Below are 18,202 nucleotides of genomic sequence, written 5' to 3' on the forward strand. Positions count from 1 at the left end.
AAACACACTCTGTGGTGAGTGGTCCAATACTGGAGGTTTTAAAGAAAAGGTTGGAAAATCTTTTGTCTGAAATGGGTTTTTTGCCTGATCAGAGGGGTTGGTTTCATTCCAACTCTGTTATTATCTAGCACAAAACTATTACAATAGCACAGAACAATGAAATCGAAATGTACCATCAGTATCTAATAAGACCTATGCTTTCTCCTGAATTCCCAGTGTTTAAAATAACTACTCAATTGAGAACACAAAGCATGATTGTGGGGGTGCATGTATAGCTCTTCATTTAAATGCAGTTCATGATTCCCTACCATTTAATATTTGGCATTGACTGATACTGGTCATCTTTTATTTCCCACTTAAAACTTTTAACATAATTCCCATCAAAGCCTACAGAAAATAACCTAGATATCTTTTGCTTCTTTTCTGTTTTTTGACATGTGGTACAAATAGTGCGTTGAAAAATTCATTATGCTGAGATCCCTTCAAGCACATATATCAATAAGCAATATATTTTTGGTGCTGGGTGTAAAATATTCTTTCTTTTCTTCTAGAAAACCCCCTTCGAAACCCAGATGAGTAGTTTTTGTATCTATTATTCCTCTAGTTCTATTATTCATGTTTCAATTAGCCATTATTTGGAAATTCAATTTATAAAAAATAAAGGCACCAATATTAACAGGTTAGATACCACCATGGAAAAATCAAACACAACAACCCACAACTATAAAGTGTATTGATGAATTACATATTAGAATTTAAAATATATTGGAGGTAGAGCTGTAGATAGATGTACAAATCAACTTGAGTATATGAAATAAATGAGGTTTTTATTGGCATTTTTAAACAGTGTATTCATTCTTTTCAAAGGCAAACTTAATATTATTTTTAAAATAAATTATGCAAATGCTTTATCTCAGGTTTTGGTAATCTCATAAGATTTAAAAAATATCAGTTTGAACAAATTTATAAAATAAAGACAATGTTCTTGACACATGAAGATTTATAGGTTAGGGTTAATCTTTTCATAATTTTTGTTTTTTGATCCATATCCAATTCATTCACCCATGTTTATTTCTAATAATCTAGCCCTAAATTTGCATGATGAAATTGTTGTCATTCTGCTTTTCTTCCATCCAACATTCCTTCTGTTGGTTCTATATTTTCTATTTTAAGAAAAAAGAAGGAATTAACACCTATAAATCTGTGTAATTTTTAATGACATCTTGAACAAACCATTTAATATTCAGCTTATATAACAGTGCTCAATGGAACTGGACTTGTTAATGTCTACATTTTAATAGACATTTTTCATGGAAAAAGTGTCAGGTCAATCTAACCTGAACTGACAAAAATGTTATTTGCCTTAAACTTTTTGCTCCACCAAATCGGGATAGTGTAAATAAATATGGAATTCCAACTGAAAGGCCCAATATACAATTTTCCTTCAAGGATCAACACCATTTTACTGTCATAAAAAACTTCAATAAACTATGAAATAATGAACCTATTGAAGATCTGACCCTACTCTCAATGACATCATACAAGTACTGCAAAAATATAAGAACTGTAACAATTCTACTTTTCCAAAAACTCTTCACTTTTTAACTTGCAACCATTTTTTTTCTTTCTCAACAAATGTATATATCTATGTTGAACTACAAGACTATCAATTAACAAATCTACCTCTGAATGAAGTTCTATAATTATTGATTTGACCAACCAACAACTCATTCTAGGTTTTAGGGTTTGTTTGGATGTTAATATATTATTACTCTCTCTGAAGCAATTTATGAATACAAACACACACAGGTGCAAGTTTACAATTTAGCACGAGAATATAAAATCCACAGTAATGTTGAAGGAAAGATTCCAAGCAGATCTGGTTTCTGATAATTTCCATTCTTTCCTACAAAATTTGCCTGGATTTTTTAATTCGTGCTTTATTGTTAGCTTTTCTGGAAAAGAAATACTGGACTTAAAGCAGTCCACCATTATGCAGGATAAATTAATTTGAAGACATTAACAAAGTTGTATTTACAACACAAATATCAAATTCTTTTAGCTGCTACAGCAATTAGAAGTGCTAAGTCTGTGGGTTCAGGTGAACTCATGATATACATATATATAATTCTTGGCCTTAGAAATTATCTAGGTTTGATAACTTAAAAAATACACATGCTTAGATCCCAAGAGTTACATTCTGCAGAACCAAGAAAGAAATGTTTACAATCTGACATTCAATTCACTGAATCCTAATTTCGAGGTTTAATCCTTAGTAACTTTTAATTCTACTCATAACATGTTTCAATTTAGGTAATATATTTCTTGTTACAAAGTGAGTGTTTCTGAATAATACAATGTAAACATTTTTTTAATATCATTTTTCTTATTCAAAATTTATTCAGATCTGGCAATATGTCCCTTAACATAAATAACCGGCTTCCGTAAATACTATGCTCACACAGATTTCCACTTATTTTAACCAGATTTTTTTTAAAAATCAACTTTAAAACTTCAACGTGGCAATTTCTTCAAAAATGTTTCTTGTCTTCTGCAAGTGAAGAGATAGGCAATGATCTTTAGATATGAAATAATGCATCAAGTAAAGAGTTGATAGATTATAAAAGATTAAAAGCAGGCATATTGTTCTATCAGTAGAAATAGCAATTAATGTTTACAAAGGAGGGAAATAACAGTTTTGATTTTGCAAATGGCCCAAGTCTCTTCTGTTCCCTATCCATATTCATTTTCAATTCAATGCTATTTTTCCTACCCATGAACAGTGCATTTAAACATGTGTCAGTTGTGCTAAAAAAAAAACAATTAAAAAAGATACTGTGCATTTTTTTAAAAAAAGAAACAGCTTATATCCTGACTACAAACAATGTTTAAATTCAATATTCTGGATTAATTGCAATTTAAAAAATAAATGGCCTATTTCTACATATCCATTTTTTTAACAAGGGCTGCATAAAATAAAGCCCCCTTTTCATGACCATTATTTGTAGACCATAATTACTCTTTAAATCCTTACAAGATACTGGGGCAGACCACTCTTCCACCTGCCTTCATTATTTTAGACACTGTTTTGCTATCTTACAGCAAATTCAAGAAATAAAATATTGCTCCAGTGAAACTATTTTATCTCCAATGATTACACAGTATTCCTAACACCCCTAAGCAAAACCTTTGGACAAGTCAGAAAGAGAATACAGTTGAAAACGAGTGTTGTTGGTTTTTTTGAAACAAAACAAAACAAAACGAAAACAGATTGGGTGTTTATGTGGCTATTCCAACTCTTGATTAATGCCACAATCATAACCCATCATCAAGCCTAACGGATCCTAAAGGTCAGTCTGTCAGCTACCAGTCCTATTTTGGAGGGTTTCCTTAAATGGCAGCCTCAAACAGCGATGGTGGGGAAAGTCCATTGAGACTGGGATAGGCCAGAAAGTGACCAAGACCATGGTGTTGTTATTCAGCAGCTGCCTGGCCTTGTCGACGGGAACAGCACCACCATTTTGCCTACCTATGGCAAGTCTGAAGACGTTTCTGCACCATCCAATCCTTTCAGGTTGATATTTTGTTCAGTGATGTCTGACAAACTGTCCATCTTGAGGAGTCACTGGGGAAGAAGCCCCAACATTATCTCAAGCTCTTGTCGGGACGTTGATTTGTCATGTCTTTGAATAAAGAGATTTCTGTGTCTGGAAGTAGCTCACTTCGAGAAACGAAAACATAAAAATTGAGGTTTATTTTCCTAAACATTTAAATCACTTATCTGCCCTTTCTCAGGACAGATTTCTGCTCTTCGACGACTGTTTTGTCTGCAGTAGCAAAGTGCACAGTGTGGCTCTCTCCAAGCCACTTTGAAAAGTCACATTAAATTCCTGCTATAGGCAGTCTTTACATAGTGCAACTTGTCCTTTAAGATAGTCTCTACAAGGGCAGATCCTTTTATGGTTTAGATGAGACCCTGCGCAGCTGAACAACAAAAGATCACCCTGGAAAACACAGTGCTTTCTCTTTTCATCAAAAGATGGGACCAGAATATCATTTGCAGACTCAGCAGTATGACACTGAATGTTGTATCTGGAAAATGAAGGGGAAAAAACCCATGAGATACCTAATCCTATATTGTACATATTGTTTTGTAGTACAAACAATTGGGATAATATTCATATTTTATTACTGATGCAAAACCTATTTTCATTCTTTCTTGTTCATGTTTGTTTATATCTATCATCTATGTATCATCATCATCTATCAATCATTATCTATCTATCTATCTATCTATCTATCTATCTATCTATCTATCTATCTATCTATCTATCTATCATATCTCTCTCTCTCTAATATATTCACCCATCATCTCTCTCTCTAATTATCTGTCTATCCAGCTATATCCTCCTACCCCCTCCTCCTCTTCCTATATATCTCATTGGCACCAACCAGCATGGGCAATATACTGCTAGGAGTTGCCACTGAACAACCCCTGGAGGACCCCATGGCCTTCACACTTGCACAATCTGACATGACTGGTAGAAGGAGGCCAGCCGTTTTGCTTTCCCCCCAATTGCAGTTACACTGAATGCAATTCTACTTCTATCATCAATAGCTCTGAGTAGTGAAAGGTAATCTTAATGGACATAGAAACTTTCCTTATGAATTTCTATATAATTCTATCAATAAATTACAGTGAACAATTGATAATTCTGATACTGAAAGTGAATAATGTCTTGCTGCAAGTGGTTAAACCTAAGCATATTAGAAAAATTCTCTATTTAGGATAATTCTTGTATTAATCAAATTAAACTCTGGGAAACCACCAAATAAAACAACAAATGTAAAAACAATGGGTATAAAAATATAAAAATCCAGAAAAATAAATATTGCAAAAATGGATTAAACAAGTCCCAAGCAAAGAGGATAAAAACAGCAATCTCAACAATGCAGTCATCTAAGCACACTTGCAACTATTGCAGCATCTCCATGGTCACATGATCAAACTTGGCAACTGGCATGTATTTGTGACAGTTCCACTGTCCTGGGGTGATGTGATCAGCATCTGTAACCTTCCTGGCCAGCTTCCAAAGAGCAAAGTCAATGGAAAAAGCAAGCTTCGCTCAATGACTGCATTATTCACTTAACAACTGCAGTAATTCACTAATTGACTGTGGCAAAAGATGTTGTAAAATGAGTCACAATTCACTTCACTGAGTTAGCAATGAAAATTTTGGGCTCAATTGTGGTTGTAAGTGGAGGACTATCTGTACACTGTTTCTTAACCTATAACTATGTCCCCAGAGAACTGACACTGCGGGAGACTCCAGACTGTTACAACTGTGGTGTACAATACATGTGAATCTGAACCTATCTCACAGTGAAAGGGCTTCAGGAGAATCTTGTGGCCACTCCTTGTATGATGTGCACAACACTTTTGTAATATCTCAGAGCTACTGAGCAGTAGTTCCTCAATATACATTTCAGATTAAGAAAACATTTCAACCCTTCCTTGCATTCCACACTTACTTCAAGAGATCTTTGTCCTTATTCAAGTGCTGGAAAAAAGATGGTTCACATATGAGCTGGTTTTCTTGACAAACCTGTTTACACGATTTTCCAGTTTCAGCCATTTTGACTTGAAGAGCACTTAACGGAGGCCACATCACTTGGCCATGACAAAAATCCTGAAACAACATATGAGCGGTTCCATGATTTCCTGAGGGAGAATTACTATGCTCCTATAAAAAGCTGGAAAGACTGTAGTGCCTAGCAGCAGGGAATCCCACAGCCCAGCATATATATTTTAAAAATGATAATCTTTCACATATAGATGAATACTAATAAATGTATTCCTTTTAAAAACGATATTCATACACACACACACACACACACACACACACACACACAACATTTGATGGTCTTCATCTTATAAAGTAACAGCGTAATTGAAAACAATATATCACAAGAACTGTAATTTTTAAAAGAAAGTTGAAATCTCTTTCCATCAATAATTTTTACCTCTATCCTTTTGATATACCACATAATCAGACAGAATGTGAAGAAAACTGGCAAAGTTCAAAGCCCCATCTTATAAATGTCTAACAATCAGTTCTTTAGGCTAGGAAATTTGAAGGATAAAACAGAGACAACTTCATTCCACTTAAATATTTTATCCTCTTAGGCAAACATTACCTAACTGACAATCCACAATGAATGCTTAATTGGTCTTGCCCAAGGGTCTGCAACCTTAAACACTCAAAGAGCCGTTTGGACCCATTTCCCACAGAAAAGGAAACATTGGGAGTCAATAATTTAACAACCGGTGTGACTGGGTGGGTGTAGCCTACTCAACGTCACTCACTCCCACCCAGTCACCTCCTGCTTTGGAATACGGAGCGAGTCTCCATCCCCTGCCATCACCCTTACCTTCTCAGGCCAGGCCAGGAGTGATGGGGAGGGAAGGGGCCAGCCAATGGTGGGAACAGCTGATAGGGAGCTGCAGCAGAGGGCCGAAAGAGCCACATGTGGCTCCAGAGCCACAGGTTGCAAACCCTTGGTTTTGCCTAACCCTATATATTTATCATATATTTATCAGTCACTGCAAATATTAATTAAATATTGCTGCTCTGAATTATGCAACAATGACAATATAGCAGATATCTGCAACACTGTGCACAACCTTCACTATTACTCTAATTGCCCAAATATATTCATGTAGAAAAGAAGCAGGCTCATTTATTCCAGTTTCAAAGGACTACTTGGGAATATCAAAGCCTGCTAAATGTCATCCTCTGTTTTGTTTTGTTTTTCCAATTGCCAGAAAATTTTGTCCCAATCCTTCTTCCTTCTAGGATCGAACCTGCCTTGCATAATGGGCAGACGAGATCTCATCAGCACTTATCTTTCAATTAGGATACTGCTCTGCTGGTTACAACTCCTATTTATTTATTTGATGAGGGCAATGCAATTGGAGGCCATAGTGGTGCAGTGGTTAGAATGCATTATTGCAGGCAAATTATGTCCAGCCAGGAGTTCAATCCCTTCGATCCTGACTGGTTTAAGGTTGATTCACCTGTCCATCCTTCTGAGGTTGGTAAAATGACAGCCTAGATTGTTGGGGGCAATAGGCCGACTCTGTAAACTACTTAGAGACAGCTGTAAAACACTATGAAGCGGTATATAAGTCTAAGTGCTATTGCCAAGTGCTATTTCTGTAGCACCAGTCTTTCATTTCTCTTTGTTTTTCCTCCAAGATACTAAACTGTTTGCTGCAAGTTGGTTACCTGTTGCTAAACAAGGTGCTACTGAATTCTGCAGAATGACTGCTTACAAAAGCAAATACTTTCCACATATGGAAAATGCAGAGATGGAGATAGAGCTGAATCGCTAGCAGATCTACCTTCTATTTCTGGGTTGAATGATAATAGCATGTGCAGAAATTGTGTGCAGTAAAACTACTAAGAACTGTTGTGATACCAATTGTCCTACATGAAACTGTATTGAGCAAAGTATTCTTTACAGAGTCCACTTTGTTTTGACTCTTGGTATTATCTAAGAAATCATATTATTTGATTCTAAAGAAAAAAAGAAATCTAGTATACATAATGACCCTACTTAACGTTTGGGGCAGAGAAATTGTTAGTATTTTGTCTACGGTATAGTACAAATATTTAACTATAAATCAGCACACTGTAACATCCGAAGCCAAGGAATATTACTGAAGTGAAAAACAGCTTAACTAGAGAGTCAAGGTTGGATCTAAAGTAGGATATAATGTGTGTAACTGATTTCAATATCTGCAATTACTCAGCAATATTTAATAGGGGAAATTGAATCAGGTAATTCAATATGTCAAAAATCTATATGCATTTTTTTTAATGGGAAAGTAGCTTTGAAAGCATATTCTATTGGTGATTATGACCCCAGACAGAGATCTGATTAGAGGTGCAGGCATGGAATAAATTTCCATGAATCCTCTCTTAAATCTTCAGGTATATTCAAAATAAAGGAAGAGAAAGGGTCGGTATATCAACTGCTCATAGAAGACAGTTAAAAGCTAATTTGGTTCTGAATAATAACTCAATTAAAAAGAAATTATGAACTATGATTTCTTTTTAAAAGTGAAATTGTTGCATGCTTACGAACAAAGGGAATGACTATTGATGTAGAAACCATACCTGTTTCTCAATGAACACATTCATTCTCTGAAGCATTCCTTCACACGTGAATTCAAAAGGCAAGTAAGGTTCAATCTGTAATATAAATACATTTCAATTGTGCAATACAGAGCACACTGTTCAAAGCGCATCAGTCTGCTAAGTAGTTGAACATATGCTCAGTTAAATTCATTAGTAAATTCTGAATGGTCACCAAGAGTTGATGGCATGACCAACAGGAGGAATTCCTTCTTACAACCTTAGCTGTACTGGGATCTTTTGAGAAGAGGAGAAAGAAAACAAAAGGCATTCCCATTGTGAAAGCTAACGTTCACTTAAGTAATATTGGATTACTTCAGTAAGTCCCAGATTTCTTGGGATTACACTTTCTAATACTGTCAGTCAGGTGCCTGGGAATTATGTCAGATGTAATTCCAATACATGTAAAGAGCACGTGCTTTGAGAAGCCTATCATTCTCATGTATAATTCACTTTTTTCCAATTGGAAATATTCTGGTTCCCAACACAGCAGGATACCCAGAAAACACAGGTAGTCTTCAATTTATGAGCACAATTGAGCCCAAAATTTCTACTGTTAAGGCAGTTGCTAAGTGAGTTGTGCCCCATTTACGACCCTTTTGCCACAGTTATTAAGCAACTCACTGCAGTTCTTAAGGGAACCATGCAGTCTTTAAGCTAAAATGGCTTCTCCCAGTTTGCTTGTTGGGAAGATTACAAACAGTGATCATATGACTCCGGGAAAGTCAACTGACATAAATACATGGCAGTTGCCAAGTGCCTTAATTTTGATCACATGATCATGGGGATACTGCAATGGTCATAAGTGTGAAAACTGGTCTTACAGTCATTTTTTTCAGCCCTGTTGTAACTTCAAATGGTCGCTACATGAATAATTGTAAGTGGAGGACTACCTGAATTACAGCAACAATATCTGCAATCCAGTATTTTTATTAAAATCTCATTTATAATTTTATGCTTTCTCTAATATCCTTATTCCAAGTATCTAATCTTTAGTACTGTAGCAACTTGTTTCAGTGCATAATATGGCACTATTTCCCTTAAATAAATACCCATGAAGTTAGAGATATATATGGAGTTACATAAAAATGTCATGTTTTAGAGATATCCGATGAGCATTTCCTCCCTCCCTCCCTAAAATGATCAATGTGAGTATTAAAAAAAGTCACCCCACATATTTTTTCCAATGCAACTTCTCTTCCAAATAATGGAAAATACTTGACACTGTTTTGTTTCTGCAAATTTTAATATATAGGTAGCCCCACTTAACAAACTTAATTGGGACTAGTAATGCCACTGCTAAGCAAAATGCTAAGTGGGAAGTCGCATGACTGCGACTGGGCCTTCTGAATGGAAAGAGACAAGACCAGTCAAGTTCACATCTTTGACTTTGTTTGCCTACTTTGGAATACTTACTGTTTTGCCTTTGGAATACTGGGGATCCCCTCTCTTTGGAATACTTGTCTTGTATACATTGAAAGCATAACGTGAGCATGGTTACATTGCTTTCAGTGTATGCAAAAAAAAAAAAAACACCTTAACTCTCTTGAAATCTCTCCAATCTCCCCACTCTGCAGGGGGAGGTAGGAGCCAGGCAAAGGAGAGATGACCTCCAGAAACCCCTTGCTTTCCCCCCCCTTTCTCCTTTGCAGAGAAGAGAGTACAAAGAGGAAGTTTTCAGGAGAGTACTATAAGCTGTTTGTGTAGCAAGCCCACAGCTCTCAGCCTTGGGCTGTGTAGAAGATCAGATTATTCTCTTGCAATCCCCTTTTCTCCAATGTTCCTCTTCTGAAAGGGGTGAAGCAAAAAACACCACAGATCAGGCACAAGATAATGCATACTGAATATAATGGCAGCCACATGACTGAGGGAGGCTGCAAAAGTCATATGTGGTGGTAAATGATCTGTAAAGTTATTTAATTTCAAATGGTCACTGAATTAATGGCCAGTAAGCAAGGATTACCTATAATTCATATTATCTTAAAATTATTATATTTGAATTCTATGTTACTTGCTACTTAAGGTATTTTTTATTCATAAGAAATGTTTAATGCTACTTCATCTTCCAACCTTTCTTTGGGTTTATAATATTAAAGCAAAGGTTTTCTAGAATGCTTATCTTTGTTTGGTAAAGCTTTTTTTCTCAAAAAAAAAAAAAAAAAAAAAACCCTTACAATACAGCCTAGCATGTTTGTTTCATTGTAAAACACTGATGAAGAAGATAATTATCTTTATTAACCTTTTGGCTGGAAATTGCTTTCACGGCCTGTTCCACTTCAGAAAGATCATTGATATTTACTGTCCAAACATGAGGTTTCCCAATGTAGACTTCAGCATAGGGATGTTGAGATGTCAACTGAAAGAAAAGGGGGAGAAATGCCATATTTTTAGAGTTTATGTTCGCTTAGTAACTTTCAAAGTTGTATATTTAGAAGGCTTTGTTTTTTGAAATCTTGGCTATCAAAAAAAAATACTTGTCATACTTTTAGGAAACCCTGGAAAGAGAAGCAGTTTTAAGCACTTTTTTTCTTCTTTTTCTGAGTGTCTTTGAGTCAGACTTAACTCCTGGTTGGCTGTCTGGACAAATCCCTGCAATTGGCTTGGAAGTTCAAGGAACTCTTTTTGAGCAGAATGTGACCCAGCCAAACTGATATTCAGAATATCTTGATTGTTCCAGTTTTGAGCTGAAATTAAAGCTGGAGAAATCATCTAAGGTAGGGAGGACACGTCCTGGCCTTCCATTGCATGACTTGTGAGTTTGTGATCTGCTCAATGCCTCCTTATCTACTGAGGTGTCACCATGCTTGAATTCAAGGGTGGTATGTATGTAGTGGGCCTCCCTATGCCTCCAACACATTCTTTGCACTTCTCTTGTACTTCCCTTCCCTTGGCTGTAACTATTTAAAAAACACCACTGCCAAGGGTTTATTCTTCTTTTTTGTTTTCACCTGATAACCTCCACCTACAATATGGCTTTTTTTTTTTAGATCTGTCCCAGAAGAAAACATGTGTTCAGTCCAGACATGGTCTGGCTGAACACTTTGTGGCATTCCTAACTTTGTCACCAAGAAGCCAAAAGACTGGGGGGGTAATCTTAGCTTTGAAGGAAGTCTGTTCAGTCATTTATGGTGAAGCAGGCCAACTTTATCTGATAAGCAGGTCTGTCTGGGAACAGAGATGTTCTCAATATGGCTGCTTCTACAAGCCTTAATAGCTGGAGAAGTTAATAATGGAGCTGAGACAGGGCATTAAGCCTTAAGTGGTTCTTTAAAGCATGAGTGATCAAAACTAGCTTTCAAAAAATGGTTGAACAGCAATTCCATCATGTCTACTGAAGAAGATTCAATGGGATGGAAACCAATTATGGTAATTGTTGCTGGATCAGCCTGATTAAAAACCAGAGCATTTTCAAAGTAAATTATATCTGTCTATCTCAGATTTGAACTCTGTCAATAGCATGGCCTGATAACAACAATACATACTATTGTATTTCAGTACAGGGTTGGGTTAGAAGATGTGTTTCAAAGGACACTGTTCATATATCTAATCAACAGTAATTACAAATAAAAACATACCTCTCTAAGAGTTGGCTTGCCTTTGAAGAAGTCTGTGTTTTTGCTGCTTTTTGGTGGGTTAAACTTTGGGTTCAAAAATGCACATCCATTTGCAATAGCCTCCAAAGGTGCGGGACCCTCATATGGGAAGCCAAGACCCACGAAAAGCTGTAAAACAGAAACTCCCAAGTTAGGTTTTTCTATATTTACATCTTGAGAAAACTTGCTTGAACCCAAGCGGGTGGTGGGCTGATGCTGGTTCGGACTGGTTCTAGCAAACTGGTAGTTCTGACCATCAGCTGGCTCCGCCCACCCACACCCATCCTATCCGGTCCTATATTTCCATCTTTCTCAGCTCAACTGATTCCCGTGGCACAGATTTCTGCGCCTCAGTTGTTCTACTTACCAGGCCTACCCTAGAAGGTAAGCTGTTGAGGTTAAAATCAGTGTTTTTTGAGCACTGAACGCGCTCACCAAACCAGTTGTTAAACTGGTTGCAGCCCACCACTGAACCTAAATCTGTATTTTTGAAGAGTACTGAGAACCTGAAAACTAAATAAGACTCATTTCTTTCCCCAAATCTTTCATCATCTTTTGCAAGTTCTGTTCCAAAATCTTTTGCAATTTCTTGCTTTTGCTGTCAAAAAGAGGCTTTTAAGGTAGCCAGGATTTAGGTTAAGCTTGGCTGGGTTTGAGAATGTTGTAAAGCAGAAAATAACTTGATGGCAAGAGGGGAAGATCTTGTATCTTTTCAGAAAAACAACCTTCCAAGAATGGACAGTGCTGTTTTTTGTGACACAAAAAGAGGAAGAGAAATAATTCTGCTTTGTTTCGTTGTATTAATTTTCTCAATAATCATTTCGGAAAATAACTCAGACAGGAGAAGTAACAAACCAGTATTACTACAGTATTCAAACCTCTTACAAAAATGTTCAGCCAAGAAGCTTCAGTTGCTCAATCCAAAAATAGCCTTAAAATATGTTTATAAATAACATTAAAATAGGACTGCTATTAAAGAACTGAGACTGATAGAATTATTCCTTAATTAACAACTCTAAACCTTATGTAGCCCAGATTAGAAATTAGTGTGATGTGTATTTTAGTACAAGTTTACTTAGTTTGTATTTGGCAAATAATTTACCACAGTGATCTTTAAGAATTGTATTTTTGTAAATTTAGTAACAGCTTTGCAAAAAAATGTACAAAAGTGGAAATAGGTGGAAAATATTCACAAGTTATGTGTGATACATATATGCAATTAATTAAAAATAATAGATTATAATAGGGCAATTTGATTTAAATGTATTTGGAAAAGTACCCCAAATGTACAGAATGCAGATTTTGCAATTTAATTTAATTTTGCTTAAGCCATTTTTTTGTCAAGTCGCCCCCAGTGCTGTGGATTGTTAAATGTTCATATCATTCAAGGAGTCAAAAAAGTTCCAACTACAAACAGTAGGTGGCAGCAAAGTTTACACGTGAATTTTTCCACAGGGGCACAATTTCATGGAAAGTTGTATTAAAAAGCTATTCTTAGAAATTAATGTATTGCAAGAGAATTGAACTGAAAACACAAATGATTCATAAACAGGAAATACAACAATAATTACTGGGATTTAATTCATTTTTAAACTGTTTCCTGAACACTAATATACTACGAAAATTTGTAGTGAGAAAAGAGGATAAAACCACAGGATTATAGCTGCCATCTGATTGTAAGACGTCACAATGCTTACGATAGATATATTTTATTAAGACGCCAAGAATGACATTTTGACTTTGTAAGAATGTGTGCCAAATAAAATGCAGAATGGTAGGTAGATCAGAATTGTTTGTTATCCCCCTGTATTTTACTCCCTCATACACACATTGGTTTAAGCAACACTGTAATACACAAAATTATCCATTTCTGAATTGTTGACTGAAATGTCTGATTGAAATAAAAAATTAGGAAACCTCAGACTTTTTTATATTAATTGCAATTGAAACATGGCTGAAGGGCATTAAAATATCACCAATAATTTAGTGCTGATTTGGTTTTAATTAGATGCAGACATTAATATCATTGGTTGAATAAACATTGTTTGTTACTTCAGTCCAGAGATATTGTTTTCTCTTCTATACTGTCAATATATTAAGGAAAATCTCCTTTTTACTGAACCCGGGAGCTTTGCCTTTTGACAGACCAAGAGAAGATTCTGTCACCATTTAACAATAAATACAAACCCAATTGCTCTTCAGTCATTTTAAGTAACTATTGCAGGCTATAAAACCTATTTTAGAAGTTATTACATTATTCACTATGTCAGCCCGATCAAGCCAAAGGTACCACATTGATGTACAACTTCATTTTAAATGGAAAGGTTTTGTTTATACATTATCATTTAAAAAAGCAACCCCGGTTAGTCATGCTGCAGGAGTGATCTTTTAGAATTAATAAAACCCACGCCAACTTACGTAATACAAAATCTCCAAAACATTATTAGTAATGTCCGTGCTGTGAAGGGATAAACCACAGTAGAACTTTATCCAGATTGTATTTAGGTTAAATTACAAATTACTCAGGGTTCAAATTAGTCCCCAAGACCTAAATTCCTTCTTTGGGGATTTTCAGAAACTGCATCCACTTACCACTTCCAAACTTTAAAGTGTAGGATTTCAAAGACAATCAATGCAAACTGAAAAATATGGGATTCATGGTTTCCCAATGTGTCTGGCCATACTGAAAGCCACGCAAAATTGTTCTAAAAACAGGAAGAATCTGGGTCCCCCCCCTTTTCTCCCATCATCTTGGAAAAGCGACAGGGTGTTCTGAGGAACACCATGGATATTTTGCACAACATTTCAGGAACTTCAGGAAATGAACAGGGAGAGATGGCTATAGAAGAAGTGATCTTCAATGGTTTGAAAAGCAAAACTTGAATACACCGGACAGAGTCCTCCATCTGTGAAGAACTTATTTTCCTAAGGAAAATTCTAAATGTTTACTGATAGTGTTTGCTTCATCTTTGAGCACTTGGGTCAATTATACTCTAATCAGAGAGGCAGAATGTCAAACTTAAAAAAAACCCAACCTCTTAATGCATCTAATTTTTAAAATGACCCAGGCCTTACTAGGGGAGGATAAGGGGATATAATTTCTTGGAGGTGTTTTGGAGGCATCTGGATGGCAAAACCACTATGATCCATTCCCAGCTGAATATCCGCTGTGCAAGTAAGTCCCAACGAGGTGATTGTCTTGCAATGTGATGACCCAGGGCGCGGCACAAAGTCAACACAGCCAGATAATAAATAGGAATCCCTTTGTTAGCTCCAAACTTTACCCCCCAAGGTCCTGGTTACCTTCTGGTCTGGGAGAAAAAACTCTCCCAGGAATAGCCTTTGGCTGCAAAGATTCAAGTCCAAAGCATTGTCAACAAAAACTGTAACTATAAGTCCAATCAAGGCAAGATGAGATAATTAATCCGGCAGGGCAAGATAAGGAGTTCCAGAAGTACAATAACACGGCAGTAAATCAACCCAGTTGGGAGGATGCCAGGAACGCAGATAACCAGTCAACACAAGATAAAGTCAGGTTTGTTTCCGGCAAACAGAGCTCTCAGCTGCCTCTCCTTTAAACTCTCTTCCCAGGTGTGCCTAGTGAAGAGAATCAGGGCCCTTTCCTCCCTCTGTAAGCCACGTTGCTCTCTTCTCCATTCCCCCCTGCATGCCCTAGGATGAAGAGAGGGTGGGCCTGGGTCTTCCTCTGAACTCCCTCTCCCTTGTTCTACCTCTTCCCTGCTCTGCCCAGCCTGACTTTGCCCTTCCCCAGTTTCCTCCATGGCCAATGGAGCCACACTTCTGCTCCCTGTCAGCTGTTCATCTTCCTCCTTGGATTCAGATTCCGACAGGGGCATGACATGTGGATTATCTGCAGTAACTTTACTCTGGGATTTCTGAGGAAGTGAACAGGGTTCTCTGTAGCTCTGGCTCTGCTACTTTGGATGGACCATGATACTTCCTGATACTGAAAACCTCTGGAGATGGGGGTGGGATGGGGGCTGGGCCAAGGTGTTGATAAATGAATGAAGGGATGCTATTGTCCTCCCCAAAGAAGGCAGCGGTGTGCTTCCTTTTCAAGAAGTGATTACTTCTGGGTAATTCTGACTGGTCTTCATCTTCAGGTTGATTAGGAAGTAATGGGGCAGCAGCTGCAGAAGGCCCTGGAATAAACATATTACCTAGACCTATTTCACTCAGGCTTCTGGCCCAGGTATGGTATGGATACAGCACCAACTGCAGTGGTGGATTATCTCTGGTGAAACGAGAATAGGGAGTGTATGGTCCTCTCTATATTACTTGTCCTCTCATCAGGCTTGAATACCGACAACTACAGGTAGTCCTCGACTTATGACCACAATTAAGCCCAAAATTTCTGTTGCTAAGTTGTTAGTTTTTGTCCCATTTTATGACATTTCTTGCCACAGTTGTTAAGTGAATCACTGCAGTAGTTAAGTTAGTAACACGGTTGTTAAGTGAATCTGGATTCCCTGTTGACTTTGCTTGTAAGAAGGTCGCAAAAGGGGATCCCATGACCCCAGGACACTTCAACCGTTGTAAATATGAGTCAGTTGCCAAGTGTCTGAATTTTGATCACGGGACCATGGGGATGCTGCAATGGTCATAAATGTGGAAAACACTTAGGTCACTTTTTTCAGCGCCTCTGTAACTTTGAACAGTCACTAAATGAACTATTGTAAGTCGAGGAATGGTATCCTTGTGCCCCTGAAAGTTGAGAGTGAAGGATAGTGTTCTGCACTATCTTCTCCTTTTAAATGGGGCCCTTCCAGTCATTGATGGTAGAGAAAGACTGGGCCCGTAGGATCCTCAGTTGTGGGGTGTCACAAGGCACCCTGTTCTCCTTCCTTCTATTCAACATCTACATGAAGTAGGTGACAGGTCCTTGGTGCTTTCTGAGCTTGCTTGTTTTCTTGCAGATGTTTCATTACCCTAACTAGGTAACACCATAATTGCTAGTAAGGAGTGCTGCTTGCTGTCTGTTTATATTCAATTTATTTTCAATTTCATTGTACACGTTGTGCATTGACAATAAATGTTTGATTGATTGAGTCTGGTATCTTGTCTGTCTGTGGTCATTTGCTAACATGGCAAGGGTGTCATCTGTTAGCTGATAATACTCAACTTCAATTCCATCTCTGAGCTAACCAGTGATGCCAATGAAGTGTGGTCCAGGTGCCTAGAGGCTGTTTGGATCTTCAAAACAAGGCATTTTGAGAGCACACTTAAAAGAAAGGTGTAATTGGAGCCATGGTGGCACAGTGGTTAGAATGCAGCACTGCAGGCTACTTCTGCTGACTGCTGGCTTCCAGCAGCTCGGGAGTTTGATCCTGACTGGCTCAAGGTTGACTCAGCCTTCCATCCTTTCGAGGTTGGTACAATGACGACCTAGATTGTTGGGGGCAATATGCTGACTCTGTAAATCGCTTAGAGAGGGCTGTAAAGCACTGTGAAGAGATATAGAAGTCTAAATGCTATTGCTATTAAAAATACCAATTTCTCCTAACAATGTAACATCAACATTTGAGGAAGAAACTTCCGTAAGCACGGAATTAATTTTGAAGGCACCTGACTGAAAAAACACAGTTGAATTGAATTGCAGCCTTGAGTATGTATTAAGTATACTACATTACCTGACAGAATGAAAAAAAAACAAAACGCAATAGCAATAGCACTTATGAGCATCCTCATTTTGTGAGACCCGAACTGCCAAACTGCTGGCAGCAGGTGATCAACGTAAGTAGCAATGGGGTTATTATGGAATAGGACTGTGCGATATTTTGGATTTGATTCCCCCCAAGTGCTTCAAGACATAAAGGCCTATAAATTAACCTCTATCTGCAGGAACCACATTTAAAAGCAACCACATCCTCCTCACCCGCTCCCCCCCCAATCACACAGTATAGTTGTAGAAAGCTACTATGTTCACCCTTCTGTATATTCCAAAGGACTTTTTTTGGAACTGAACATATGATGGAGCCATGGAGCGCAGAATTCCAAGTAGTGAAGATTAAAATAATTTAAAGTAAAGTTGGATCATACCCATTTCGACTTTTGAAAAAGCCAGCGAACTTACTTTTGTTCCCCTCAGCAAGAATTGTAAATCTCGGCCACTGAGAATCCCATGGTTTTTAACATAGCTGGGCATATGGACAGCACTTGTGCCATGGACAGTCCCATGAACTTCTGTATAGGCATGAATGACATCCAAATAAGACTTTTTATCCTAGAAAGAAAGAAAAAACCCCCACACAAATTAGGTAGAGGAATCAACAGAGCATCTGTGTGCAATTGTTTGTTAAGTCAGCAGTGATTTACCTATTATAGGTAATCCTTGGCTTACAACCATTCATTTAGTGACCGTTCAAAGTTACAACGACACTGAAAAAA

At 37.3% G+C, this 18,202-nt stretch overlaps 1 protein-coding gene across 8 annotated transcripts in view; it reads right to left on the reverse strand.

The window, feature by feature from the left end:
• Positions 1 to 801: 801 nt before the first annotated feature.
• MGAT5 (alpha-1,6-mannosylglycoprotein 6-beta-N-acetylglucosaminyltransferase) overlaps positions 802 to 18,202 on the reverse strand; it is a 140,848-nt gene continuing 123,447 nt past the window's right edge. For all 8 annotated transcript variants that reach the window (XM_087950122.1, XM_087950127.1, XM_026665385.2 and 5 more), the window contains 6 exons: positions 17,889 to 18,038; positions 11,777 to 11,923; positions 10,441 to 10,557; positions 8,184 to 8,258; positions 5,533 to 5,690; positions 802 to 4,092 (listed from right to left, as the gene is read on the reverse strand). In XM_087950122.1, coding sequence (XP_087806248.1) covers positions 3,894 to 4,092; positions 5,533 to 5,690; positions 8,184 to 8,258; positions 10,441 to 10,557; positions 11,777 to 11,923; positions 17,889 to 18,038 — 846 coding nt within the window. In that variant the 3' untranslated portion in view covers positions 802 to 3,893. The remainder of the gene's footprint in view (positions 4,093 to 5,532; positions 5,691 to 8,183; positions 8,259 to 10,440; positions 10,558 to 11,776; positions 11,924 to 17,888; positions 18,039 to 18,202) is intronic.

Source organism: Notechis scutatus, chromosome 1, assembly GCF_049901735.1.
Source record: "Notechis scutatus isolate UNSWTSFEM ecotype Mainland chromosome 1, rNotScu1.2, whole genome shotgun sequence".
NCBI lineage: Eukaryota > Metazoa > Chordata > Lepidosauria > Squamata > Elapidae > Notechis > Notechis scutatus.